The 27,223-nt window shown below is 41.9% G+C and overlaps 2 protein-coding genes across 3 annotated transcripts in view; both read left to right on the top strand.

The window, feature by feature from the left end:
* Positions 1-12,388: 12,388 nt before the first annotated feature.
* rpl38 (ribosomal protein L38) lies at positions 12,389-15,392 on the top strand. Its single transcript, XM_029527894.1, has 5 exons — positions 12,389-12,410; positions 12,620-12,644; positions 13,182-13,242; positions 14,075-14,197; positions 15,324-15,392. The coding sequence occupies exons 2-5, from the start codon at positions 12,642-12,644 to the stop codon at positions 15,347-15,349; spliced, it is 213 nt and encodes a 70-aa protein (XP_029383754.1). The 5' UTR covers positions 12,389-12,410; positions 12,620-12,641; the 3' UTR covers positions 15,350-15,392.
* Positions 15,393-16,070: 678 nt separating this feature from the next.
* Positions 16,071-27,223, top strand: part of ttyh2 (tweety family member 2) — a 48,536-nt gene continuing 37,383 nt past the window's right edge. For both annotated transcript variants that reach the window (XM_029527540.1, XM_029527541.1), the window contains exon 1: positions 16,071-16,652. In XM_029527540.1, the coding sequence (XP_029383400.1) occupies positions 16,524-16,652 (129 nt within the window). In that variant the 5' untranslated portion in view covers positions 16,071-16,523. The remainder of the gene's footprint in view (positions 16,653-27,223) is intronic.

Below are 27,223 nucleotides of genomic sequence, written 5' to 3'. Positions count from 1 at the left end.
GCCGACCTTATTGTGTGCATATTTCACATAAGACTGAGGGTCAGTCATTGACACAAACACGTGTGAACAGACTGTGCCAATGGAGTATTCTGAATTTGGATCTGTAATATCTGCAAATATATTAATAATATATAAAAATACAGATACTTGGACAACCTGCATGCACTGTAACTATGACTTCAAAAGGTTCAAAAGGTTTGGTCATTGCTGTTCTGGCATGTGGATAAAATTAGAATTTTGTGTGTATTTGCATCAGACTTCTTCATTACTTTATGCTGTGCAGGTGCCACCTGGATTTTTTCATGTTCTACTACAATAAAAAAAAAAGGTGACAGTACTCAAGATGTGCAGAAAGGCTGGGTGAAAGCATGAGTTGTCGGAAATTCATAGCTAACCTCACTGGCACCACTGAATAAACAAAGGAGGAACATGTTGGAGCTTTATCGCCATCTACAAATGAAAAAATTTAAAGGCTACTCTGGCAGAGTAGGTCGGACAGGTGATAGATCTGAGACCACTCCTCAAACGTTCGATTGTGGGTGGGTGGGCAGGCGGCTGACGTGTACAGGTGAGATGGGAGCCACGGGTCACTCACACAGCTTACTTTTGTCTTTTTTCATATGAACAAGCTAATGCAACACGAGGAAGCCCTCCCAGGAGAGTCTTTCCAAAAAATCTGTTCTCTTACCTTCACATTTAAGCAACATGGTAATGTAACATGGCTGCTTTTCACTGCACCTTGAAAGAAGCTGTTTGGAAGATATGTAATTTGCAACAACATTGGACAAGTTGTCTTTCAACCCCAGTCTGATTCTTTATTCCTTAAACGTGCTGTATTTTATAAGTTGAGTCTCAGTCAGGTCCAATTGAGAGATGTCAGTTTCATAAAAAAGATGTTTGCTGCTGGAACTTTGGAAGAAATGTAACACGGTTAATTGTCCACGACATGCTTCATCATTCTGATGATTCTGATGATGAACCTTGTCATTATGTTATTATGTGTGAATTCACTGAGCAACACGAGAGCTGTACGTTGTGGATGACATAAACATGTAAGCCCAGACCCTGCTGCTGCTCTAATGCACATTACTGTGGGCAGATATGTCACCTCGTCTGACACAGCTGCCATATTAACCTGCCGCCGCACTCCAGGACAACACTCATTCCAGATCCTGCACCGTGATGTACCTCCTCTGTCACAAACAGCAGCATCTGTGCTTTGCACCTCAGGCTCTTGCATTAACTGGGTGCCACCGTGCCACCAATTTTTAACCATATTTATGAAAATATAACCTGAATCCAATGCTCCTCCTCTACATGTGCAACCCTTCATGCACTGTCATAATCTACGCTGGAACAACTTCACCAATTTGATTGTTTTATTCCTTATCGTTAAAAATTTGTGTGCATTTTTGAACTGGCCTTTTCCATCCTGAATCCCATAAAATATGTTGGTACAATGACCTAATTTCCCCACAGAGACCTGTATTCCTATACTTTTAATATTATTCTCTTTGATCTCTCCTGCTAGAGTTGCTGTTCTCACACAATGCCAGTCCTCCCCATGATAAATTTCAGTTATTGCCATCGTGTGTCCCATTCAAGTTTAAGATGTGTACAGCTTTTATTGTAAAAGGATTTTTATTTCCTGTGATCTGTGACTGTACAACTTATGTTTGGGACCTCCAGTCACAAAACCACAAACAAGAAGACTGAGAGTTGTGATTCACTTCTATTGAGCAAAAGTAGAAGGATAAACTGTGAAAATGAGTATGACTGTGGGCAGAAGGAATTACATTGTGAGGCGAGATTTGTTAAACTCACAATAAACTAATTCTTCTAAAGCATAGGGAACGTTTCACTGTGTAGGCATCATTGAGATTTTTGCTTAAACCATTCAGACCGACAGCATCCTCTACAAAAACGTGCTGAAAACCTCAGTGCTGTTTGAAAACAACTTCCTGAAACCTCAGGGGTTTCTGAAAAAATCTCACATTTATTACTCAGCCTCAAAAGAAGACAGAAACATTGCATGAAAACTATCCAAGAGCTTTAACTTTTGCCCTTTTATTTTACACCATTATTTAAATTTCAGTACCTTTGGATCCTCCTCCAGGAAGCCCAGACAGGTCTTACTCTGAGTCATAAACTAGCTGGTTTAAAGCTGAAATTGAGGTCATTAAGTTATTATTCGAGTTGTTCTCATTCAGGTAACTCTTCGGCATCGCTCCCTTGTTAAGGTTGTTTTCCACGGTCTTGAGCTGAATCCACTGAAAAAACATTTCCCATGAATTTAATCTTCTTAACACAAATTTCGGTATCGCCTCACTTCAAAAAGACAATCATACATTACTTTTCATCTGCTCTCAGAGGCAGAGCGATGTGTAATGAGAACGCAATCATCCTGAATAGATGAACTGCATGCACACATATATTTTGATACTTTTCTTCACACAACGAGTTAAATGCTCTCTATTATGCACACTTCGCACTATTAACACATGTAGGTGTAGAGGAGTGTCTGTTGGTTCTGCCTCATCCGCGTTGCCATGGAGAAAATAGCTCAATGCATGGAAGTCAAGACTGGGTCAGCGGAGGAAAAATAAGGTAGTTATCACGCTTTCAAGACATCGCCTTGACCTGTCACGCTGAGACACTCATCTGGCTTTTATAATCTGTGATCAGAAAAGTTAAAAATGTCCTGAATCTGACAGCAGTGAAGAATGAATACTATCTCAGTTGCACTTTCATGCATATTTTTTTGAAATATATATATATATTTCTTTTTTTGCAAAAGCTATCACCAAAGATATTTTGCCCTGCTTTCAAGAAAAGGTAAAAATATGAAACCTTCATAATGACTAGCAGTCATACAGTCTTGTTTTTAATCATTTTCATCACTATTTTTTAAAATGACCTTCAGTTCTCTCCATCCAATTCTGCATTTCTCATTCATGTTTGGGAACAGATTCAGGATGGACGTCTATTCGTACCCATGTCATCCATTGTCAGTGGAAAAAATAAGATGCACTTGATCAAAGCGGATGTCATCCTCGGGTCCTAGATGACTCTCTGTGGTCTCATCATGCTCCTTTTTGTGTCGGATGCAAGCGTCTGCAGCATCCGCCCCGATCATCTTGAGTTGTTTCTGCTTTTGCACACCAAGGCATGCCAGCAATACAGCAATCATCCATCGCTGGTGGCTGTATCAGCTATTTGCTCATGCAGCACCCGGGGGCGGTAAAAGGGCCCCATCATGTCAGCAAGACCTAGACTTCTCTTCCTCCTCAGTAGGACTGCGCTCACTCTGACTCTTTCTGTGCTGCCCTAAAAATTTTTCTCTCATCTTTATTGCTGGAGTTGGAGTCTGAAGAGCTTGCTCCTCTTATCACTCTCATCCTCGCCTCCATTTGTGCTCCTGTTCTTTCGCTGCAAAACGAGCTAACTCTGATTCCCGGCAACCAAATATGAGTTCATACTTTGTTTGCAGGGAATATTAACACTTCTTCTACTTGCTCTAATCTGTCAGCCTGCTATTTTTTTTTTTCACATGAGCATATTAAAACAATCCCTGTTTTAAATTTCATATTTTTGAAAATATTTATGATTATATATACCTTTTAAAGCCTGCTCAGCATGTCCTGTACTAATAGACCGCAGCAGGAATCAGTCCTAAGACACTGAAATTATTTAACATTTTATTGCTCCCTGCTGCCTCGTCTGAAAGTCAATGGGTTTTTAAACGAGTCCTTGGTTAGGTGGCTGAAATAAGGTCTGTGGTTAGTGGTTAACACAAGCTCAAGACATTTTCAAGTTTTATTTTGCAATATAAAGCACTGTAGTACCTCCACCGTGATTTATGAGCTAAATGAGACTACAGGCTTTGTCAGGAAACTGAGACGTCATCACTCTGAGTGAAAACCGACGCCGGCAAAAGTGAATTCTCTGGTGACAGATAGCCCGAACTAAGTTTTGTGACCTTGATACTAATACCGGACTTTTGATAAATGATCATTAGATTGGGTTAAAACTTTGAATCATGTTGAAGAGTTTGCATCTCCTGCTGCTTGTTGCCTGTTTTCATTAAATTAAAAAATCCAAAGTGTCAAAGTGACTGAATAGGGGCGTTCCTCATTTTTTAAGCTGTCCAAGTATTTTCTCTGTGACTTTCACAGAGAAAGGAAAGTGTTGGTGTGCCTCCATTGGCAGTCGCATGAACGCATGAGCTACAAAATGGAAAAATATATCCATTTTGTTTTGGAAATCGTAAATATCTCATCTAAGTGTGACGGCACGGTGGAGGAGAGATTGGATAAATATTCAATGACGCGAGGGGAGTGGGTGGAAAGTGAGCGATTTCAATATACCTCCATAAAGCAATAGACTGCAGCGGCAATATTCTCTATGCACAAAATGGCAAGTGCTGGCGAACTGTTTTTAGCATTCGAAAATAGATCCTTAGCCCATCTTCTTTCAAAGTTCCCCTTGGCATATTTATAGCTCGATCAGAATTTTTTGAGAGGAACTTATCTCATTCTGTGATACCACCCATTGCCCTTAGAATTCATCTTCATATCTTTTGGTACAGATCATCACCTAATTACTACTGACAAAGAGCAGCTGGAAGGTACATGGTATTAGAGGAACTAATGATCCAATGGTAATGAGAGCAGTTAGTGAGATATGGACATTATGTGGATATGGAATGTACTTATTAAACTAATGGAATCAATGTTATGGCCATGCTAGTTCCAAGTGCTGAAAAAAAGGGCACAGAGGCAATGTAAAGGGAGGAGTGTGCTGTTTTGTTTGACTCTTGACATCAGTAGTAGATAATATGCTGGGAAGGGTCATTTGTATGTGTAGTCATAGCAACCGTCTCAGGGCTGCTGTCTATTTTTAACACGAGTGCATACGTTTATTTATATATATAACTAATACCAGTTGTGTGGAACTTATGCTGGTATATGTAGATTTTCGTAGAAGGAAACAGCCTAACAGGTTAAGTATCAACAATAACAAAGCCGATTGGGGCGTTTTGATGCAATCTCTGTATTCGTCACAGCTGAAACCGTGAAAGCAGCTGCATTGTGTCTTCTGCGTCTTTGTTTCTTCCACGAAAATAACCACGATGATGTTATCAGGGTCAGCTCAGACTAAGGGCAGTAAACTTTTATTTCTTTTGCCAAAAAAAGAAAACAAAACGAAACTGGAGATGCGAAAACCAACTCCCCAAATTCATCAGCGTCCAATGGAATGAAACAGACAGAAAATCTTAATAAAAGAAAATGTTAATTCTCAGTAATGATAACTGCGTCGCTAATGGAGGTACATTTTACGGAAGAGTCACGCTGTCGATTACGATCTAGATTGAAATTTATTGTTCAGCCTCAGTTTTCACCTGCTGACAGCAACACTTATTTCATACATTATGCATGATCAGATAATCATATATGCTTTAATTATATTTCCTACAGTTATTGTGTTTCCACACTTTCATCTACTTTTTTCACTTGCAACTGTGTTGAGCATAAAGCTGTAATGGAAATGAATTGATTAGGATTTCATGGAAATGTGTATGTTAGATGTGTATTACTAAAAAGCAGTAGATTACTGGAGCTCTCTTAACTTTCTGAGCACAAACAGCCAATAATATCTATCTATATACAAATATATATATCTTTAAAGCCACATTTTTGTTTAAACAGCTGCAAACCCCAGGTCATAAAAATCTTAAAATACAACTATTCGCTTGACTCTGCACTTGTGAAACCAAGCAGCATGTCTGACAAAAGCAGTTGTCATCATAACGACTGCATTTGTAAGCTGCCACAATGTTAAGAGGTGAGTATCGGCGCAGCGTGTAGCCGGCAGCTCTCTCCGTGCTGAGCAAACTGAGGCCAGGAAATATTAGCTGGCTAATGTAAGTCTGCTGTCAGCCAAGACTGACACTGTGGGTGCATGCAAGGGCAATCGCACTGAGGGCATGTAGGACGACAGACATCCTGGCACTTGCTGCCTGGCAGGTGTGTGTATGTGTATGCTGGCTGGAAGGAAGCAAGTGGAAATTGATGGCTGCACAGATACTGAATGGCAGACCGGGCAGGTCTCAGACATGGTCCAGGGGACAGTCGGAGAGGACTACTGTGTCATGATCTAGTCTACTCTGCAGAGCCAGAAAAAAAAATACTGCACAAAGTGGGACCAACACTGAAATGTTGCGTATGCCAAGGTGCTTGTTTATGGGACATAACACATTTCAAATATAACATTTAGGAACTTCACCCTTGAATTCGTTCACCACATACAATGAGTAGTCATCATATTTAATGATTTTTAAATGCAACAGTTGTGGAATATGCAAGATGGCTGTTAGTTTTTTTTTTTTTTTTAATCCACAGACCACCAACTCACTTTTCGCCTCTCCTGTATCAACATCATGTTGAATGTTTTTTTTTTTTTTTGTAGGTTTTTAACAATCTAAAGTGTTACTAAAGCAATGGCAGACTTATGAAAAAGCAATTCAGTAGTTTCAAGTTTGAGAAGATCGAAAATCATTTGAAAATTTACTGTGTGAAGAATGTCAAGAGATAAAAGTCGGCATCGGTACTTTTCATTAATTCTCTGTAAAACTATTCTTTCATTCTATTTAGTCTCCCCACTCTTCATCATAAAATAGAAAAAGACTATCTTCTCAAACGCTGTACCCAGAATGAAAGAGCCACCAGCTGTGATTCATCTTGTTTACCCCTAATTCTAAAATACTGTATTTTTATCTTTTTTATTTTTCCTTAGTCCCTGTCTGAAGTTTGTTGTCCTACCAGGCGCTAATCACATTTGGCCTCTGAATCTTGAGTAATGACTGCCAACTTTGCATTAAATGATCACAGCCACTTTACATTTATGTAAATGTAAGGTGAATATTTTTAGGGAGCTGTTTGTGAATTTCGTTATTCCTAGATAGCGACACTATGATTATCATTTACAGTTCACCAATCTTGTGAAAAGCTTCTCACACCTCTAACTTGCAGAGAGCCAATATCAGAAAATTACAAGACAAGTAAACTGGGCTGCGGCATGCAATCTTCAAATCCTCAGTAGAAGACAAGGAATGATAGAAATAGAAGCAATAGAAAGCTTTTCTGCCTTCTCTAGCTTTGAGACAAATAATAAAGGGATGAAGTTTGATCCTGAACTCACAAAGCCGCTTCAAGGCTGATTTCTGTTAATGACAATGTTGGATGCAGTAATAGCATAACTTACAAAGAGTGCCTTTAAATTGATTTTGACCAAATAGATAAAATGTTTACTACCGAAAGGTTACTTGACACAAGTAACATTTTGTCTAGCTCAACCATTTTAACCTTGCTTGCACTGACAAAAAAAAAATGAATCATCCATTTATTCACTTATATCCACCTTTAATATGAAATTCATCCACCACCTCAGAGCGATTAATGGCATGGACTGGACGGAGTAGAAGCTCATGTAACATTCCCAAATGTAAAGCATCCACTGGTCTTTATTACTGGCTGTGACCCCGGCAACCTCTTCTGCTTTTCTGCTTACACTCTGCTGCCAGATTCTGTGGCGCTCTACTCTTCCTCCTCATCTCTCTCTTCACTCTGTGCCATTTTTCTAACTAAACAGGCTTAAACGACTGCGTGCTGTGACAAACTCCACACTGATTCCTCGCATGGCGGTTTGGTGTTTGGACATGATAAGTGAGAAACTTCACAGAACTTTATCAACAGTTGCAGCTTCCCTGACAAGCCTGAGCACATTCGCATTGAGATTCTGTCAGGGTAAACTCACAGACTCCTATAATCTTTTGCTCATCTGCAGATGTACTTTATGTTTTCCTCTGATAAGGCTGTCACAAAAGGGATCAATACTTGGCAAATCAATCCGATCAATAATCTTGGAGATTAGTGAAGTGGTGCGCTAGTGAGGAATTTGAAGTACTCTGCTCTTGCATTTCTAATGATAGGCACACTTGAGCATATCTTCAATGACACAGGCCTTCATTTCAATTCATAATAACTTTTAAGCCTTTGTATTTCATCCCATTTTATTACTGGAGGTGGTTTCCTGCGGTGAATAACAACTTTTTTGGGGGGAATTTATTTTGGCGGTTAATCCCCTGAATAAACACACCCCACCCCTCCGATCTACTTTACAGTGCTTTCATGGTAGACGTGCATTTAAAATCATCTACAGACTTCATGACCAAAGTAAATCCAATAATGGCGGTTCAGTAAACTATTTCAGGTAGTCTTTTTTTGCCTCTCACCAATAGATCAAAGTGTGATTAATAACACAACCTTCCACCGAATTACTCATTAGCTACCGGGTAGAACTGCATCTGCTGTCGCCCAAACAAGCCTGTAGGCAGAAATGATGTGTATCATTACCTACAATGTCTGTGGTAGAGCTCCTGAAATTCCATCATCCACGCTTTGTGTGTCTGTTACAGTAAAAAAAATCTCTGAGCTAAAATCTTCTCCCCGTAACCCCACGTTCCCTTTTTAATAAGCCAGCACATCGTTACAAACCATTATCATCCCTCAGCCTGAGGGTACACATTTTTATTCCAGTTACTACGTTTACACAAAAAGAAGATAATAGTTTAACTGTTTGAACTCCAGGTGTGTCTGTAAACAAAAATGACTTTCAATGAGGTCCCGGTGCAAAATGATTCCACAAGCAAACGCTGTTCTGTAAATAAGTCACCAGTAGCCCCAGGTGAACTGTCTGAACTGAATTCATCTTATTTTTCCTTTTGGAAAAATAAATACAAATGCTTCATTTCAATGTATATATGTTTATTTATTTATATATATATATATATATATCATTTTTTAAATGTTTTATTTATTTTTGTCTTTCCCTAGTCCAAGATAGAAACATTGGAGTCAAATTCCCAGTATGTTTACACATACATGGTGATAAAACTAAAAAACAAAGGTTAAGGTCATTTCTGGGATGATTCATGGGATCTGTAGAGATGTGAATGTGTATCTTGAACAGTGGAGTCAGTGTAGGTGTATTGATAAATGGAGTCCTTGGTTGGTTTATAGCAAAAAAATAAATTAATTCATAATTTAGTCGATATTTCAGCAGATTTGGGGCTATACAGTAAGCTTGGTGATGGGGGATCTATTGATTAACTCCAGTCACATGAAATCTTATGCGATCAAATTTCAAAATATAAGTGAACAGAAAACAACATTCAGTTCTGCAGTCTCTCCCCTTTCCAAACTACGGAGAACTGGTGAGTCCATTCCTTGATCCACAGCGTCTCCCATTGTCTTCAATGAGGATGAGACCCTGTTCAAGTCCTTATCAACAGATATTCACTGCCCTCTACTGTTAAAAGCCCTGAACTGTAACTGTGAATCTCTCTCTCTCTCGCCCTCTCTCTATCTATCTATATATATATATAATCAGACTGATTTATTACAAGCAGCTTGGCACAGAGGATCGTGTTTGTTGCTGTGAAAGCAAATGGAATAAAGATCATCCCAGGACAAAAAGAGCTTTTTCGCTAAACTAAGCATGGTCATTTGTTATAATCTATGAGGCCGAGATGACCCCCATCCACACCACGCTTTGAAAGATACCGAACATTTCATGTCGTGTTTTGGAGTTGGGCTGAAAAAAAAAATCCCAAAAAACTCAGCTTTATCAGCTTAATAGTTTATGACACATTCCTTTTTTATGAAAGTTTCTCATAAACGTGATTTTGAACTGATGTCATGTGTGAGAGGCTGCAAGTGTACACAAACTGATGCAATACTTTTTGGGTAGTTCTCAGATACCCTGTACATAATTAGTTACATCAAAATGTTTTTTACAGCACACTGTTATTAATTAAATGTTTGTTATTTTAAGGTCACATGCTGCCCATTTAGTCACCTGTGAACGGCAAACAAAGTCACTGGGAAGATGGTCAGGAACAGCATACTGGGCAGAGCCACGTCAGCCTCTTCACAGCTGTGATTCAACATGTTGGAGAGATTCCCTGTAAGATTCAGTTCGTGTCATCTCTGTAGATCTGTCAGCTGCACATTCATGCTGCCAATCTCCTGCTCTACCTCATCCCAAAGATGTTCAGTTGGATTGAGATCCGGAGCCCAGTGAAGTGCACTGAGCTCATTATACACAGAAAAAAAAAAAAAAAACAGTTTGAGGCTACTTTTACATGCTTCCTTATCATGGTGGAAGTAACTATGGCAAGCTGGTAAATTTTGATTTTAAATTGTTTTATCTAATGCTATGCTAAATTCCACACTGTCCATTCAGCCTCACAACAGTGACACTGACGTGATCTGAAGTGGACTGAGGACCTAGCAGCTTTTTAAGGAAGCTATGAGCCCCTCTTGCATTTCCTCACATGGCAGAGGAGGTATTATACATCAGGAAATCCAAACTGTGAGCAGCACAAGTGTAACTGAATGTCGACTGGAAAAATAGAACATAATCTTCCTGTCAGCGAGGAGTACAAAGCCATGCTGAGATAAACTCTTCATTAGTCTTTGTGAGCCAAATGATTTGTGACTGTAAGCAAAGGCGCGAACCTACAAGGAAAATCGGTATAAAAACAAACACCCATTTTGCAGCGTGAGCATCTGGACTGAGCAGTGATTGGAAAGTCGAGGTCCTCCTGAATCATTACTGAAACAAACCATGGAGTCTGTCTTTCACCTTGATTGACACGAGCCTGCTGAAAATTTTAAATCCTGAGAGAAGCGTGTCCAGTTGCACAAGTGCCGATTGAGTATTGGGGGCGGGGGGGTGGCCTGTGGACAGACGGGTGGAGAGTAGGTTAATTAAAAAAAGATGTTCTGGTGTTTTTCTGTTTTTATTCATCAATTTCATGCCAAAGTTGATCTTCTTAGCAGAGCAGAGAGTGAAGGAGAAGTGTTGACTGCACTCTGGACCACCAGGTCAGAAATATATGGAATTATTTTTGTCAGGTTGTTGGGATAATGGATGAGACTTTTTCAGCGTGAAGCACTTATACTTAAAGGCTTATTATTCTAGCAGCCTTTGGATTTATCTGTTTTGACTGTAAAAGAGAATTGAACCTATAAGTCAGCGGGTATGCTTTCAATGTGTGCGTAGTCTCAAGGGTGCTTCAAGCAAATCTCTTTTTTGAAATGAAGAGCCATAATTTACATTTAGTTTGGAATTGAGGAAATACCTGCCAGAATATTTACAACGAAAGCACAACACAGCAGTTTTGCAAGAAAGAAATTGTAATATGCATACCATTTGTCAAATTTTCTTCTCCTAAGCAACAATTGCGTGAAATGTAAAGCAATCTGACTCTCTCAGCTCAGTGTTTGGCATTGAAGTCATCTTGCTTGCACAAACCTTTTTTGTTTTTAATTTTTTATGGGATCACAGCCTTGCTTCAACTACCCTTGCTGCAGGTTAAAACAAATTAATAAAAGTAGAATAAAATGAGATTTAAAAACAAGAAATAGATAGAGGGAGCATATTTGTAACTTAATTTGAACGACTACACTTATAATTTGATTAAGTGGAGCCCAATTAAACTGCTTATCTTTTTCACAGAAGAAATGCTGCCTCACCTGGAGCCAGACTTGACCTTGGGCTGAAAGATAAACCCTGAGCACTGACACAACGTGCTGTGAGAAGGTTAGCCATTTTTTTCAGCACTTCATTACAACATGAGGTCAACCTTGCCTTTCAGCTTTACCAAGCAATTTCTTTTTCTGGCGAAGTGAAGGTGTCAGCGGTATGAGTAGTTACTTCGCTACTGTAGACGTTGACAAATGAAAACAGGGATGTAACATCATGCAACAATATCAAGAGAAGTTTCACCTGAACTCTGCAAATGGCACAGTTGATTCCTTCTGAAGACAAACACGACGAACATGTGCACCACAAATGTAGGAGTGACACTTTGTTTTTAAAAACAGTTGTTCAAAATCATGGTGAAATCTAACTGGCCCATGACAACAAAATGAAAGTAACATTACTTGACCCCACGTGGGTTTAGGTTTGTTTTGCTAATTGTCCTATATCAGATATCAAAAAATAAAATAGCAGAAAATGAATATACATACATTGTTATTTCATTTTAGAAGTTATTCCACTTTTTTTCCCACATGCTTGATTAAACGGCTGCTCCGGACTGAGGATGCCGCTGTTTTAAACTGGCTTGATTTTCTATTTACTTCTGTCATTTCCAGAAGCACAAAGCTGTAAGTTTGTGTCTTTATTTCTCTGTCTTTCGTCGGAGTGAAGGTTAATAATAATTAACAGCCTATGATTCGCCTTTTGAGTAACGTTGGCCCTCTGCGGCTGCCGTAGTTGAGTATAAAAGCTTTCCGACCCGGAAGTTCCGCCCCTTTTCATCCCCTCGCTGGCAGGCTGAGGTGAGTTACACTTTCTCAACACAAATAAACTCCCAGTTTAAATCATCATCCATCCTTTTTAACGCTAACGTTTATCTCTGTTGGTTTAATAACCAGTAAGAGCTCCGTTCAGGATCTCCATAACAAGATAAACATTTATTTTCTCGCACATTTCCGCCCGATGTTATAACCGATTAACTGACATCTTCGTGTTTCTGCTCATTCCGCAGCTCAGTCCGCTGAAACGGCAACATGGTGAGATTTCCTCTTGTTTGAAAGATTAATTTTCTCAGTCCATGTGTCTGGTAGTGTGGCGTCTTGTTAAAAGTTGTGTATCGGAACGTGTAGTTTGCCTTTGTTGTGATGTAGTGAGTGAAAAGTGGCGGTTAGCATTAGCATTAGCATAGTGCCGCTGTTAGCCACCCGGCCTCCGTCCGTTTCTGAGGGCATGTTCGCCAAACCGCTGTCACGTTCTCTGCTAAAAACAGACATCGACAAAGTCAATAACCCTGAAGTGTTAGTCAGGACTGTTTATATTGGTCATGCAGCTCCTAGTGCAGATGTGTGCTCAGTTAGCAAGGCGTCCAAACATCTCAGGCTGTCGTGCCAGTGATGCATTCACAACCTTGCAAGAGCAACGATGGACCAAGTGCTGAGTTTCGGACCTTTGACAGAAACCCCAGTTCCACCGGTCCACTAACACCACAGAGCTGCAACAGCTTCAGTGTGAATGTGTTCTCAATGCTTTGTCATTGTCAATGCTCATTTTCCTTTGTGTTTCCTCGTTTGCAGCCTCGCAAAATAGAAGAAATCAAAGATTTCCTTCTGACTGCCAGGAGGAAGGATGCCAAGTGTAAGTTAAACTCTTATCGTCTCACCCTCCTCCAATGCAGAGGTGAATAAGGGATGAGAGTCTGGTACCTGTTGAAGTCAATCTTCAAAAACGGGGCATATGCACAGACAACTTTTATATTTGCTGGTACAAAAACAGGACGTGTGAAGTATTTCTGTTCTTATTGTTGGGACAAATGCCCTTTTAAAACATTAATACCCATTCCAATTAATCTGAGGGCCATTTCCTTGAGTAGGCATTTATCTTAATGAGAGTGGTCGGATAATGTCACTCTGTGAATGAGACAATGATGATAAATGTGCTTGTTTTTTTTGGTGGATTGTTTTTAAAACCTAAAAGGAGAAGCAGCTTTAATTTCAAAAATAGGATCTGTGTAGAATTTTGCATTTTAAGTCAGCTAACTAGGCAAATTGTGACTTCAATTTGACTAATGGCTCAAAGAGAGACAATTTATTCAAGGGCAACCCAGAGTCTCTTATTTGCACATTGACTTGATAAAATGAGGTGTGTACCAGGAGGCTTATGCTTCGAGAATGAAATTTTTAATAAATGTGAGGTGATTTAATGTGATTTTTAGTTTTATTTCCCCCCCCCCCCCACCCCATAGTAGGCCATTTCACGAGTGCTTCTTGGCAGTGCCTGCTGCCAAGGATAATCCAGAAAATTCTAATACAAGGTTACAGATGGGTTTTCATCAGTATAAATACATGCACATCAATCAAAAAAAAAAAAAGAAGTGTTCCTTTGTGTAGAGCTGGACTCGGTCTGCCTTCAAATCTTCTATATAGACACATCTTATTTTATAAATGAAATTTTTCCTTTCTTTCTCCAGCCGTAAAGATCAAGAAAAACAAGGACAACGTTAAGTTCAAGGTGCGCTGCAGCAGGTACCTGTACACTCTGGTCATCACAGACAAGGAGAAGGCCGAGAAGCTCAAGCAGTCCCTGCCCCCAGGTAAGTAATGTGTGTGAGAAAAGCAACCTAACAATGAAATCCCAGTTGGTAAAATAGAGAAGTGTCTCTGCATTTCAATGAGCCTGTACACTTGACCTTGTACAAAGTCTTGTGTTGCTCCAATTTGAAGTTTGCGTTTTGCGTCTTTCCTCAGTCTAATTAAAGGCAGCGTGAGGAGTGTTGGTCCCTCAGTGGCTTAGAGCATGTTTCTGTGAGATGGACCTGCTTATTTTTGTACCTGAGTGACTTTTCTGGTGGCTGCAGAGGATAGTTACAGCTGCAGTAATGCACCGCGCCAATTAAAATTGATGCAAATGAGTCAGGACTTCATTAAAAGCATTTCGGGTGTTTTGTGTTTGTAATTCATTCAGCATATGTATTAGGCCTCAGGAATATAGTTTAGGAGAATGATAAAACGGTAGTGAACTATTTAAAAATCTGATGTAAAGGGGTAGATGGGTTTCATGAAAAATTACTTTTCCTGGCAGTTAACAGCAGTGTCTTCAGAATACTGAAGAGCTGCAGTCAGCATACCACCAGCCGCCTCATGTTGTTCATGACACACTATTTTGTACAATGACAGACAACACAAATGGGATTTAAAGGTCATCTATGTGGTTGAACTCTTAGTGTTGTCATTCCTTTCATTTGAGTGAGTGTCAAAAAAATGGGGTGACCTAGTGTCATAAAACCAGTGTCTGTCTTTGGTTGTGAAAAATGGAAAATTACAGTGCAACTGATGATCAAGTAGCTCTTTCCCAGCGAGAAAAATGTTTTAGTGTAAATGTGCCACTCAGTCTTTCTTGGAAGATGCAAATGTAAGTTAATGCTTTTGACAGCACTGGTTGGGTTGAATCACCTGCTGCATTGAGCCCTTTGCCTTTGGTGACACTCTGCAACCTTTAACCTCAAACCTTGTTCATCATTTTTTAGTATTATAATATTATAAATAAAATGAATTTTAATTTAGGAGACCAGTCTGCTTGGCTTTGTTGATGATGGCAGGTTTAATTTGAATTAATATATTAGTGGTAATTAAATATTTTAAACATGAGCTTGTCAAGCAGGTTTGTCAGTACTGGAAATATTTAACATTTGCCTTCTTTGTTTTTTTTTTTTTTTACAGGTCTGGCTGTGAAGGAGCTGAAGTAAATCCGTGATGTACAGATAATTGTAATAAAAATTGGAAAACCAAGTTATTTGTCTGAGCTGTTGGTCATGTTCATCACAATCATACACAAGATCTGTCAACTTTCCACAGGATGTGAGGTCTTCAACTAAATTAAACTATTGGCACTGTCCTCAGCTGTGACGGGTGAAAATAAAACCAATAACTTTCAGCTACTTTCTTTAGAAGGTGTGAACACGCTGACATGGAGTACATTTCCTCTGCAGGTGATGGCTCACCCTGTAGGAAGAGCAGCTCGGTGCTCATTCTAACCTGCATCTACATAAATGTCACTATGTGTACTTATTAATTATACTGGTTGGTGATGAGGATATAAATCTTGGTGGGAGAAGTTCCATCTCAACATTAAATTTACAGATTTGTCTCCCAGAATAATTAGAGCAGCAGCTCATTTAAAAAAATGACAAACCTGATAAAGAAAAAGTGACTATTTATTTATTTATTAGATATCAGTCTGAACTCATTGTGACGAGTGCATGTGAAACAATGTCACTGCAGCTGAGGTTCACAGTGTGCAGCTTTATAGTTGCATTAGAAATAAAAAGCTGCTGCTTGTGTTTGTCCTGTTTGGCCGCTGGATGGCAGCACAGGAGCTCAATCCGCACCGAGTCCGAGGAAACGTGACTTGACAAGGACAGATAAAAGCCGGTCGTCCTGTGTGGAGCTCTGAGTTCATCCAGCAGTTCCCCCTCATCGGTCCGACGGCGTTTAACTTTCTGACTCCCCCGGCTCTGCTGTCTTTGCGCGCTCCCGCGTCTCCACATGTCCTGAGCCCCCAGTCTGTGCGCGCTTCCGCCGGTGGCTGCGCCGTGCGCTCGGAGCGGGTCCGTCTGTCTGTCGGATACTACCGACGGGTCCACACGGAGACATGGACGGGCTGTGATTTATTCCAATAACAATAATATTATTTGCTCTGGAGCTTCTTCGTCGGATCTTCACTTTGCAGCAAACTGCGCTCATCTGCGGGACTTGGGTCACATTTTGTGCCTCATGCGCGGCTTCAGAGTGTTTCCGGAGACCGGCATGCTTCCTCGCCCCCCTGCCTTTGTTTGAGATGAGACGGGGTTAGGATCTCCGGACTCAGCTGCCCGCTCCGGTCAACAGAGGCTGCTGCCCAACTTTTTTCTCGGGGCAGGGATGTCTTCGGCTCGGGTGGATTACATTGCGCCCTGGTGGACTTATTGGCTCCATAATTTCCCCCACATCAACCTGAGGTTTCAGCCCACGGACAACAGCTTCCAGCCCGAGGAGGAGAACTACCAGCAGGTCAGTGGAGCTGGAAGGAGCCAGCATATGCGATGTGTGTTGACTGTAACAAATGTAATGACATTATAAAAAGAAACACACAACTGTTTACGTCACTGACGTTCATCATGCTTTGTGTTGTCTTCACATTCAGATCCCAGTTTGCATTATTGATGACAAAAGTGGCCCAAATGTCTGGGAGTGTCCTTCTGGCACAAAAAAATCAGGAGCTCCATCAGATCAGCAAACAGTCAGAAATAGCTTCTTGGTGGGTGCCATCTGGTTTTTGTGGTCTTTGGGGGGGTGCAATTAAGCATGCTTGTGAAAAAGTAATAGACCGTTGAGTGATGTGTTTTGTTTCTGGGAATGTTGGATTTGTTTGGCTGTTTTGTAGGTGAAGGAAGAACAAGCACATCTCACAAGTGCTGCCTTTCCTCTGGGCTTGGCTGCATTTTTCATACATTTTTAAGTGGAACAAATAAGTTGTCTTTGGAGAGCCAGAGTAGGAAACAGGCTTGTGGTTCATTCTGGCATGGATGTTTTTCACCCATGGGAGCCAAAGTGCTTCCCGTCTAACCCCACGGGCGGTGACAGGACTGATTCACACAGCGTTACAGCAGGCTCAGGCTGTAGTCAACTGTGGGGTGACTAATGACCTGCTTGTGAGCACTTGTCAAATTCTATGAATGATTTATCATTTCACTGTTTAATTTTTCAAGGTTACAGCTCAGTTCCTGTCAGTGAAAGTTGTTACATCATGGTGAGAATAGATGGCATTTAGGTCCTTTGCTGCAGGATCTCAGCACAGCGATCTCCACTGTGAGCTCAGGGGACCTTCAGGGCTCCACATGAGTCAGAGAGTTTCTACATTCATTTGGATGTTATATCATCCTTCAAAAGTGCCTTAATGCTTTTTACAGAGATGTGACAAGTAACATTCTGGGAAAAAGACCCCAACAGTCTTTTCTGGTTTCTTTTCGGTGACAACAGGTTGTGAACACAACTTTTAAGTTTCACCAGAGAGCAGAGAGATACACAGAGTGAAGTTAGTATTCGTCTGGTTATAATTATCTTTCATTTTGGCTCCTTTTTGGGTCTCCACCAACTCCTGAATGAAAGCTACTAGGTGCTTCTTTGCTGTCCACAAATTAATGGCTGACTTTGGCTTTCTGATGTTTGTGTCGATGAGACGAAATCATTTTCTTTGTTTTGTTAATGGCGTCGCTGTCGGTGGCACAGCAACTTCGCCATGGCGACCGTAACTTTTAGCTCCTATCTCTGGAGCAGCAGTATTCTTGATACGCTTCTGCCGTGCGAGATATCAGGCGGCCGCACAGCCAAACTGGATTTTGTCGCACTGGTATCAGGAAGAGACAGAGAGAGGCCAGCTGAGGAAGATTTCATTTTCCTTTCTCATGCTGCCAGTTTGCATTCTCAACAGCAAATGTGGAAGCAGACTCAGTGTCATGGGGAGGGGTTATGTGGTGGTGGGGGAGTGGATGAGTCCCAGCAGGAGGGCTGCACTTCCTCCCATGAAGACTGTCATGCACAGACACACACACACACACACGGTCAGTCAGTCAGTCAGGCTGAGGTGGGAAACCCCCGTCAACACAATAACAACTCAACCTCCCTTGTTTTCCGTGACTTTTGTTTTTCGCTCTCGGTCTCTCCTGCTGCTTTTTGTCTGTCTTTCTCAGATATATATCTGGGGTGCCCCTTGTACTCTCACTGTGTAGAACAATTTTCTGCAAAGCAGCAAGGCTAATGACACAATTTCAAGCTGATGCAAGGCTATTGAGGCCATTACATTCCCTGTCCTTTGTGGGCTGTCGAGCTTAGTCCTGATCACCACCTAGGGTTTTGACTGCATTAGCTGCAGAGATAATGGGCAGTTTAAGCAATCAAGGGATGAAGAATTGGGGAAAAGAGACAATATATTTCCGCTGAATGCACTCGTACAGTTGTTACACTCTGAAATATACTTCAGTTATTGGCGGCTGGTGTTAACACTGCTAATGAAGAGCCTTATAGCTACATAATCAGTTAAATATGCTCTGCAGCCTGTCAAAGGTCTCAGTGACAATACCGCAAGGAAATTTGTTTGTGATGCTCCACAAAGCGTTGCACTTTGATCACAATGAGTTTATTCCTGCTCTGGGTTCAATAGCTGCATTGCAATTATGAGATATCTTTGTGATGTTTTTAATGACGGCGAATTCATTTTAACAGAACAAAAATGATTGTTATTGAAAGGAAGCACTGAATTGATGCTGAGCTGCGGAGAGTATCGAGCCTTTAACCCAGTGCACATGCCCCGTCAGTGGGACTGTAATTGGCTGGCTGTAGTGTGGGCAATCTTGGTGAATTCCTCCGCTGGCTCGGGGCCATTGAAAGTGATGGAATGTAAGAGGTCAGGATCTTTCTCTGTGCTTTGTCTGTGTGTGTGCTGGTCGGTTTCTCAGCCTCACTCGGAGGCTGATGTTGTTGTCAGGGATGGAATGAATCACCTGATCCGAGTTCTTCTCAAATTTATGTCTCCTGACTAAAAAAACAAAAAAGACAAAGAAGCTATTCTTTATCCTACTATTGCATATTTTGAAAATTCTCCATTTCCATCGGCATGATGGTTAAATTGCCGCGGATGCTCGTTCCAACAGTACCAGCCTCTCCTGAGGAACTGACACACGAGCATTGAGGATGTCGCCCCCATGTCGACGATTCCGGAGATAATCTGCTGATCTACCCGGCAGTCACGCTGTCTGTCTGTCTGTGTGTGATTGTGAAATGTATTTCACTGCTTCCTATTTGCCTTTCCTGAGGCCTTGAGGATGGAAGGAGGGCAGAAACTGAGAAAAGTGCTTCAAAAAGTAGGACGAGGGCCTAGTTTTTCTCATATATACGAGCGTGTGTGTGTAAGAGTTGTTTGAATCAAACATCGCGTGTGGGTCAGCAGGTCTCGGTCCATATGACTTCCCTTCCCACGTCCTGCTTTGTGAGCCAGTATTTTTTTATTTTTTTTTTTGCCAAGCCCATCTCCATATGGACACATCCAGCCATGACACTCTGATGCTATCCAGCAGCCAGGGTTGTATGCCAGGGGAGAAGTTGTGTCTGATTAACAAAAGGAAACATTTGTGTTTCTGTTTGCTTTAACTGGGGTATGATTATGTGTTGTGTTTCAGTCTCTCTGTCTCAAAGCCAGCAGGCTGTGTTGCAGCTGTTAGCAGAGCCAATGTTATCAAAAAAAAGAAACAAACTAGAAACCAAGCTGCTGTTCTCGACAGTAATAAATGGGATGCGCTTCTTCTCATGTTGTCAGGTTTGTGTTCAAGGAATAATTCAACAGTTTCAGGAAATGTGCTTTATTTGCTTTTCTTGGTGAGAGTTATATGAGAATCCAGAAGACTTTAGCTTAGTTTTGCTGTCAACATGTGTAACACCCCGTAAAACTGCATCGTGATGTGTTTACGAGCTGTAGAGTACTTAGACGGTTTCATGACCTTTGTCCCAGAGTCTGCAGTCTTTAGGGCTAACTACGCTTCATGTCTACTTTCTATGAACATTGAATCATTTTATTTTGTTAACTGGGGCTGATTCAGTTTATAATCTGTCTTGGTCTGTATTCAAATTCTTCACATTTTAAGTGATAGACTTATTAAACTCGCATTTGTTCGTGTTCAGTTCAGCTCTACTATAGAACAGCATTAAATACCAAATACTTAGTAGAAGCACATAGTCATATCGAATAAATCAGGTTTATTACCTTAATTAACACAGACATCTCAGCAGATTACACTTCCTGTACATAATTACAGCTGAACATTTATTTGTTCCTCCAGCACAGAACAGTGTTTTCATAACGGCTGGTTCGTTTGTCTTTGTCAGCCTGACCAGCTCTTTTCCAATCTCACCTCTCATCACTGTAATGTCCAGCTCAGACAAGTTTATTCTGAAAGGCTTTATCTCACCGTTACTGTGGCCCAGAATGATAGGAGTTAAATGAACAAGCGGCAGACATAGGCTACCATTCAATTATAGGAGTAAACACACACTCTTAACACAGTCAATCTTTCTGCTTCAGTGGCTTTCCTTGCAGAGATTCTCTGGGAACAATGTTCCACCCCAGTGCATCCAAACAATCTCCTCCTCCAGACCTTTCTGCTTTTCCCGTGTCTTTGTTTTCCCTGTGTTTCTGCCCCCCCCACCCCCACAACTCATCAGCATTTCCTTCACCTTCCATTCTTTGTTCATTGATGTTCGAGTTTCCTTTTCCAATTTAAACGGACGTGTCGTTCTTGTGTCACAGCCACTCATGTGGAAGAGCCGACAGAATTTATGTGAAGTTGGGAGGATGAAATATGTGTTTTCCCATAAGGCCCCTGAAGTGATGCATTTACATTGATTGATTGCATTTACGGCTCTTCGAAACAGCCGTTATTATTTTCTCATTGCACTTGTGTGTTTGTTAATATTTCTAATTTCATGGTTTCATGTTTATGGTTGCACTTTTTTGCATTTAGTTCCATTTCAAGCTGTTTTGCCTGCTTGAAACAGTGTCCTATGTAGTGTATAGTGTCCTGTTGTGTTGGCTGTGTTTGGTTTGTGTGATGAAAAATGAGGAATTTTGCATGCCAAGGGCTGGAAATCCATTATCTGTCGAGCTATCACGGTTGCTCTGATTGCATTGGTAATTTACCAACTCCTGGCGCCTTTTCCTCAAGCTAAATCAATCCTAAATGTGTCGTTCCTGATTTCCACGCTGTTTGTCCTAACTTAGCCTCTCCCAACATTGTGTAATCTCATTTTTGTGAAACAGTGATTCACCTCAGCTCAGCCTCAACAGTCATGGCGTCTCGTTGTTTTTGTTTTTTTCCACGCAGCCAGCCGCTTAGTTTTCATTTGTGTCATGCATTAACACAAAGATGCTCTCGCAATGTCCCCTCCGGTTCTCCAGAAGGTTATTAACCCCAATCTGTCTCCATACGGCTTAAAGCTACTGATTGGCTGGATGGTATATGGCGGTGGTCTGTAGTAATAAGGCAGTCTGTCCGTCATTTGATCTAACAATAACTAAACAGGATATGACAGCGGTGGCTGACTATCTTTGGTAGCGGCGGGTCATGATTACTCTTCTGCTTTTTCTTGGTTTCATCATTTTATTTGGCAATCAGCGGCGCAATAAGACTCTTCAGTGGGTCACATCAAACACGTTGGATCTTTCAGCAGCGCTGTGTGAAGTGGGACGAGGTCGATTCACGTGGCCACATTCCCCTCCAGCGGAAACAACAATGAAAGCCTGCTCCTCTATAGGAGCAGGGGGAAGGTGGGGGTTGTTGGTAGTTGGGTTTCCTTTGTTGTGGGGCTGTAGCATCAGAATCGTGACCCCTGATTCCCCTGAGGAATGGGTTTAGGCTCTGGGTTCACAGAGGGTGTCACGGAAATGGGGAGATAACACACTTCGCTGCACTCCAAAGATGTCCTGTAAGCATGACCTGCACAGAGAAGCGGATTGGAAGAGATTCACGGGGGCTTTTCAGAAGTACTGGAATAAACATTTCTCTTTGCCAAGAAGCTGAAGAGAAAATCTTATGGCAGGGACTATACCTCACAAAGCCCAGGGAACTTCTGTTTGTCATCGAAAAATGGTGAGGGCAACAGGGCAGCACAACAGATTTAAAGGACCCTTTGGCAATGAAGCCCCCTCTTTCTCTTTTTTCTTTCTCCTCTGCTCATCTTTATCCCTTGGGTCACTTTACTGGGACTTAATGGCATCCCAGCTGTGCACACAGGCAGGCCGAGCCAAGTGCACTCTGCTAAAAAGACCCCTGATCCCCGGGGCATTCACCTGAGTGTCAGCAGAGCAGGCAGCAGCAGCATGGAGGAGTCAGGCTGCTCGACTGACCCCAAGTGAGGGAGGCATGGTGATGCCGTTTTAGCTCGGGGATACTTCAGGCACTTATTCACCCTTTAAAGGTGCATGTCTGCTTTTGATCATCTGTACAATTCTTCAGTGCAATTCAGAATTCTGCTGCGGCACCAATCGTCAGGTCAAATAGACCGTCTCCATTACCTCTAGACTCACATCCCTTCTCTGGCTCACTATCACCATTGGATCCAATTTAAAACTGTCAAAGAGCACCGTCTGGTCAAAATCCTGCATATATGCCTCATCTACATCACCGTCACTCATCAGCTCACTCCTTAGGTCTATAAAGCTGAATTTACAGTCGTCCAATGAGGCACCTTAAGGACCCGTGTTCATTGTGTGTTAAATTCTGTGCAAGCTGCTCCCTTACAGGATGATCTTTAGGTGTAATTCCTGTACATGATGATCAGTTCTCTTCTGTCATCAAATTGAAGGTGAATGACTTTAACGTTTTAGGAAAATCTACTGTTCTAAAATAATCTATATGAATGTGGAACATTTAATAGTTGTCAGAGCAATTTAAGAAATTGGCGTCAAAATTAAAAAAGGCTAAAACCATCCAGATGTGTGTCCATATCTTCTTCTTTCCCTAACTGACCTGACACCCGCTTAACCCTCGTCACGTTTTAGAAATGTCACTGTCCCTTCAGTCTCCACCTACGCACAGCTGCACGCCACCTGCTGTGGAGCAGCAGAAGACGCTTCACATCGCTTAGCGTGCATTTAGCTGCAGGCCCGTTGAATTCCAACGTAACACAACTTAGTCTTCTTCAGCAGATGCTCCGCAACAGATGGAAGCGCATTCCATCTCTATATATTAATTATGGTCACCACTTGTGTATTAAAAATTGATTGTTAATGGGCACGCAGCATAAGGCATGAAATTCCACTTTAGACTGCTGTAAATTTTCATCCGTCCTGACATACTGCAACATTCTCCATCCACTCTGGTTTCCTGTGTCTTTTCATTCTGCTCCAGTAACCGGCGCGCTCATCATATACATAAATAAATATATATGTATGTATCCATTATTCAGGTTAGTAAAGCCTGTCATTACTTTTACATCGACGTTCAACATTTGGATTTTATGCAGTTTTGAGTCCTTGTGGCGACCTGAAGTGGAAGTTGGCGCACCATGAAGCCTTAAATATGGATTGCTTTCATCTCGCAGTAACTGTCCTGCACCCACAACCTTGCTCTCAGACTTGTACAGATTTTTGCTTCCTTGAAGTCTTGAGTGCATTCAGAGGTTTATTTTTCAACACTTTTTCGCATCATCTCCCATTTTGGATCGATGCAGCTTTTCTGTTATCGAAAATTTAATCTTGAAACATGTCTGCGTTTGTTACGTTTTCCAGGATTTGTAATAGCCTATTTGAGCATCATCGTCCATTCATCCGACTGCCCCATCTGTGCTGACGCCCCCCCATTGGCTTTCATCATACCTCTAATGGGACTTGGGGGAGTGTAAATGATTCACCCAATCCCCTCTGGGTCATTTCTGCTCCAGGCTATTACTGTCTCATTATTTCCCTCCCTTTGTCCTGTACGTTGTGAGCGTGTCTCTTTGTGTGCAGGTCCGTCTGTGCATTCATTTCATCCCGAATTTAAAAACGCACAAGTATTCTTCGGAGTAAGACGGACACAAAGGCACCCCCACTGTGATCTAATACGGCATCCCTGCTTCAAATGAGCTTCTACCATTTATTCAGCAGGCACAGAGGTGTTGAAGAGTTGCACAGCTGTCAAAATTAAACGCATTGTTTTTTTTTTAGTTGCTTCCAATATTCTATCCAGCCGCAGACATGAAGTTCATAAAAACAGAGCTTTTGTATCACTCCAAGCGCTAAAATGAGCCACAATCCAATTTTTTTTTTTACCACTTCAAACTTTTCAAATTAAGGCATTACCTTAAACTCACTCACTTTATAAATATGTTTACTCATTTTAATTTTTTTTTTTTACAGACTTAATGATCAGCCAGTTAATGGGAAAAATGATAATGACAGTAATCATAAACTGCTGCCATAATTGGATTGCTCTGTGTGAACTTCATAAGCTGGTAGCTTTCCATTCAAGTTCATAGAAGGTGTGAACGCTGATGGTATGATAACAGATGGCTCCAAAGTTCCTCACTTATGTGTCATCCCGTAATGTACTCCATTAGTCACTCTTTGAGGCGGATTTCTTTTGTCACACACTTGTGTTCATTTTTGTATATTAACCAAAGGGACTCAAAGGTTTTCTTACTAATTTGGAGGGGGGAGGAAAAAAAAAGAAAAATCGCAGCATTATGCAACGTCCCCGCCTCGGGGCGAATCTGTCTTCAGTGGGAAAGTGGGCCGCATGGCGAGAAATGAAGAGTGTCTGAGGTAGCCATGTGCATGAGGTGGATCGGCCTTTGTCTGCCCATTAAAGGCGCAATTTGTCTGTCCACTATTTGCAACTGCCACCTCAAATGCCCCCTCATTTTTTATTTTTTTTTATCTTCCTCCGCCTCAGCCACACCCCGCTCGCTCCGTGTTTTCATTACCTGCAATATTCCCTCCATCATTCTGTCAGCCTCTGTTTCTCATCTGCTCCCTCCGGATATTGAGGATTCCCCCTCCCCTTCCACAAGCTCTTCCTTCCCTCCTTTCCTGTGCCACTGCCTCCCCACCACCCACCTCCAGCGTCTATAGGGACAATTAAGGGGAAACAAAACAGAGCAGACAGCGCAATTGACCTGTTCAGTTAGGAGTGAGTAAGTAAGGAGAAGGGTGTTAACATATTGAGTCTGCTTTTATGGAAAACTACTCAGGCCTAATTTCGGCAGCAGTTAAGTGGTCAGAGCTGCCAATTTGATTTTACCGAAGAGCGAATGTGTACACACTCCGGTTGGTAAAAGATAAATGGAGTTTTCAAACTTAATGGAAGGTTGAAGCACTTGGGAAGTGATGGTTTCAGGACAGGGCTGCGGTATATGTGTCGTCTTTTGTGCACGTGCCGTCTCTGTGTGCGTCCTTCTGCTCTGAATGGATGCTACATAATTCACAAGCCATTATATTTGCGCCTCCACACTGAGAAGGAAGGAGGGTTAGGGGTAAAAGAGAGAAAGTGGAGATTGTAGTTTTGCATTTTGGAGCTCTTCCTTTAAACCAAGTTTATTTTTTTAATTTATAAAATGCTTTTTAAAGCGGTTTACAGTTCCGAGCGTTATGAAACCTAAAGATACCAAAATGTATTCCTCTCATGGTCCATGTGCCCCAAAGAGCCCCTGCCAAGTTCCTCAGATGTCATTTTCCTCACTGCCCCCTCCCCCCTCCCCCCTCTGCCACATTCCCCTCTTTCTCTGCATTGCCTGGCTGCAGAAGAATCACAAGACAGAGGCAGAGGAGGTCTGTCACATGCTGCTTGATTCAAATAGTCTGTGATAATTCACCCTTTCACTCGTCCTGCAAGGAGCCCCAACTAACCTGCATGTTACCATGACAATCAGAGCGGCCGGGTGGCCCAGTGCCTTGTTGCCCCCCCCCCCACCCTCCAACCCCCCGCCACCACCTTTTCCCCTCCTCTTGTGAAAACCTTCTTTCCCACCAGCCCCCACACTCATATCACCCACTTGCACCCCACATCTCCATCCCATTTTCTCTGTTCACCTCAATTACACGCCGTTCATGCCAGCCCTCATCACTGAACCCCCCCCCCGCCTTCTTCCTACACACCCCCAGTCTTCAGATCAGACAGGGCCCTTCCCCTCTCTCACCTTGGCACTTGCTGCCATTCATCTGTCTGAGCGCGCCCATTAACGCATTTGCAGTCCAGCGTCTTCAACCACGAGGCCGAACCTCCATTCATTTCCACACCGGCTTCAGGGGCACTTCAGAGTATGAGAAAGCAGAGAGGTCGCCGGCCTCACTCTCTTCTCTCGACACCTCACACACACACACACACACACACTTTTTGCTTCATGCCTTTTGTTAGCAGATATCTGGCCTTCTACATGAAGAGCATGTAGCCGTGAAATGAGCACAAGATGGAGCACTGCACCCCGACAGATGGAGAGAGGGAAGGCAGAGATTGTTTTAGGGGGGAATGGAGCAAATAATAAAAACACAAGTTTCCTGTTGCAAAAAGTACACAATGGTTATTTCCATATATATAAATATATTCCAACTCAGCGGGATTTTTCAATTTGCAGTTTAACTGGCCAATAATGCTGCAGGTTCTTCTTAATCCCACTTGCTTGACTTGAGGGACACATGACATCACAGCATGAGAACAGATGGCTCAGTACCAAAAAGATTTCAGACAAAAACTAAAAAGGAACAGTCAAGGTGGGGAGGGTGGAGGGTGGGACTGCCAAAAAAAAGAAGGAGCTGAGCTTGAATAAACCCATCTGCCTGCAAATGGCTCAAATGGCTGCTGACTTCATTTTGGGCTGTTAGGACAGTCTTGTTGCTATTTTTGTCACGACATGCCATCTTTCGCAGAAGGTGGGATGGTGGGGGGGGGGGGGGGGGTGCGGAGGGATGAGAGGAAGAGGAGCAGATGCAGAGATGCAGGAGGAGGTGTCTGGAGACGGGGGGATGCTGGAAAGGCGGATAACAGAGTGCAGCTGGCCTTGTTTCTGGGGCCGCTGTTGACATATTCATCAGTTTTCATGTCTTATTATTGCACTAA

This window comes from Echeneis naucrates, chromosome 19 (assembly GCF_900963305.1).
Source record: "Echeneis naucrates chromosome 19, fEcheNa1.1, whole genome shotgun sequence".
In the NCBI taxonomy this organism is placed as follows: Eukaryota; Metazoa; Chordata; class Actinopteri; order Carangiformes; family Echeneidae; genus Echeneis; species Echeneis naucrates.
This window is presented reverse-complemented; position numbering and strand designations above follow the sequence as displayed.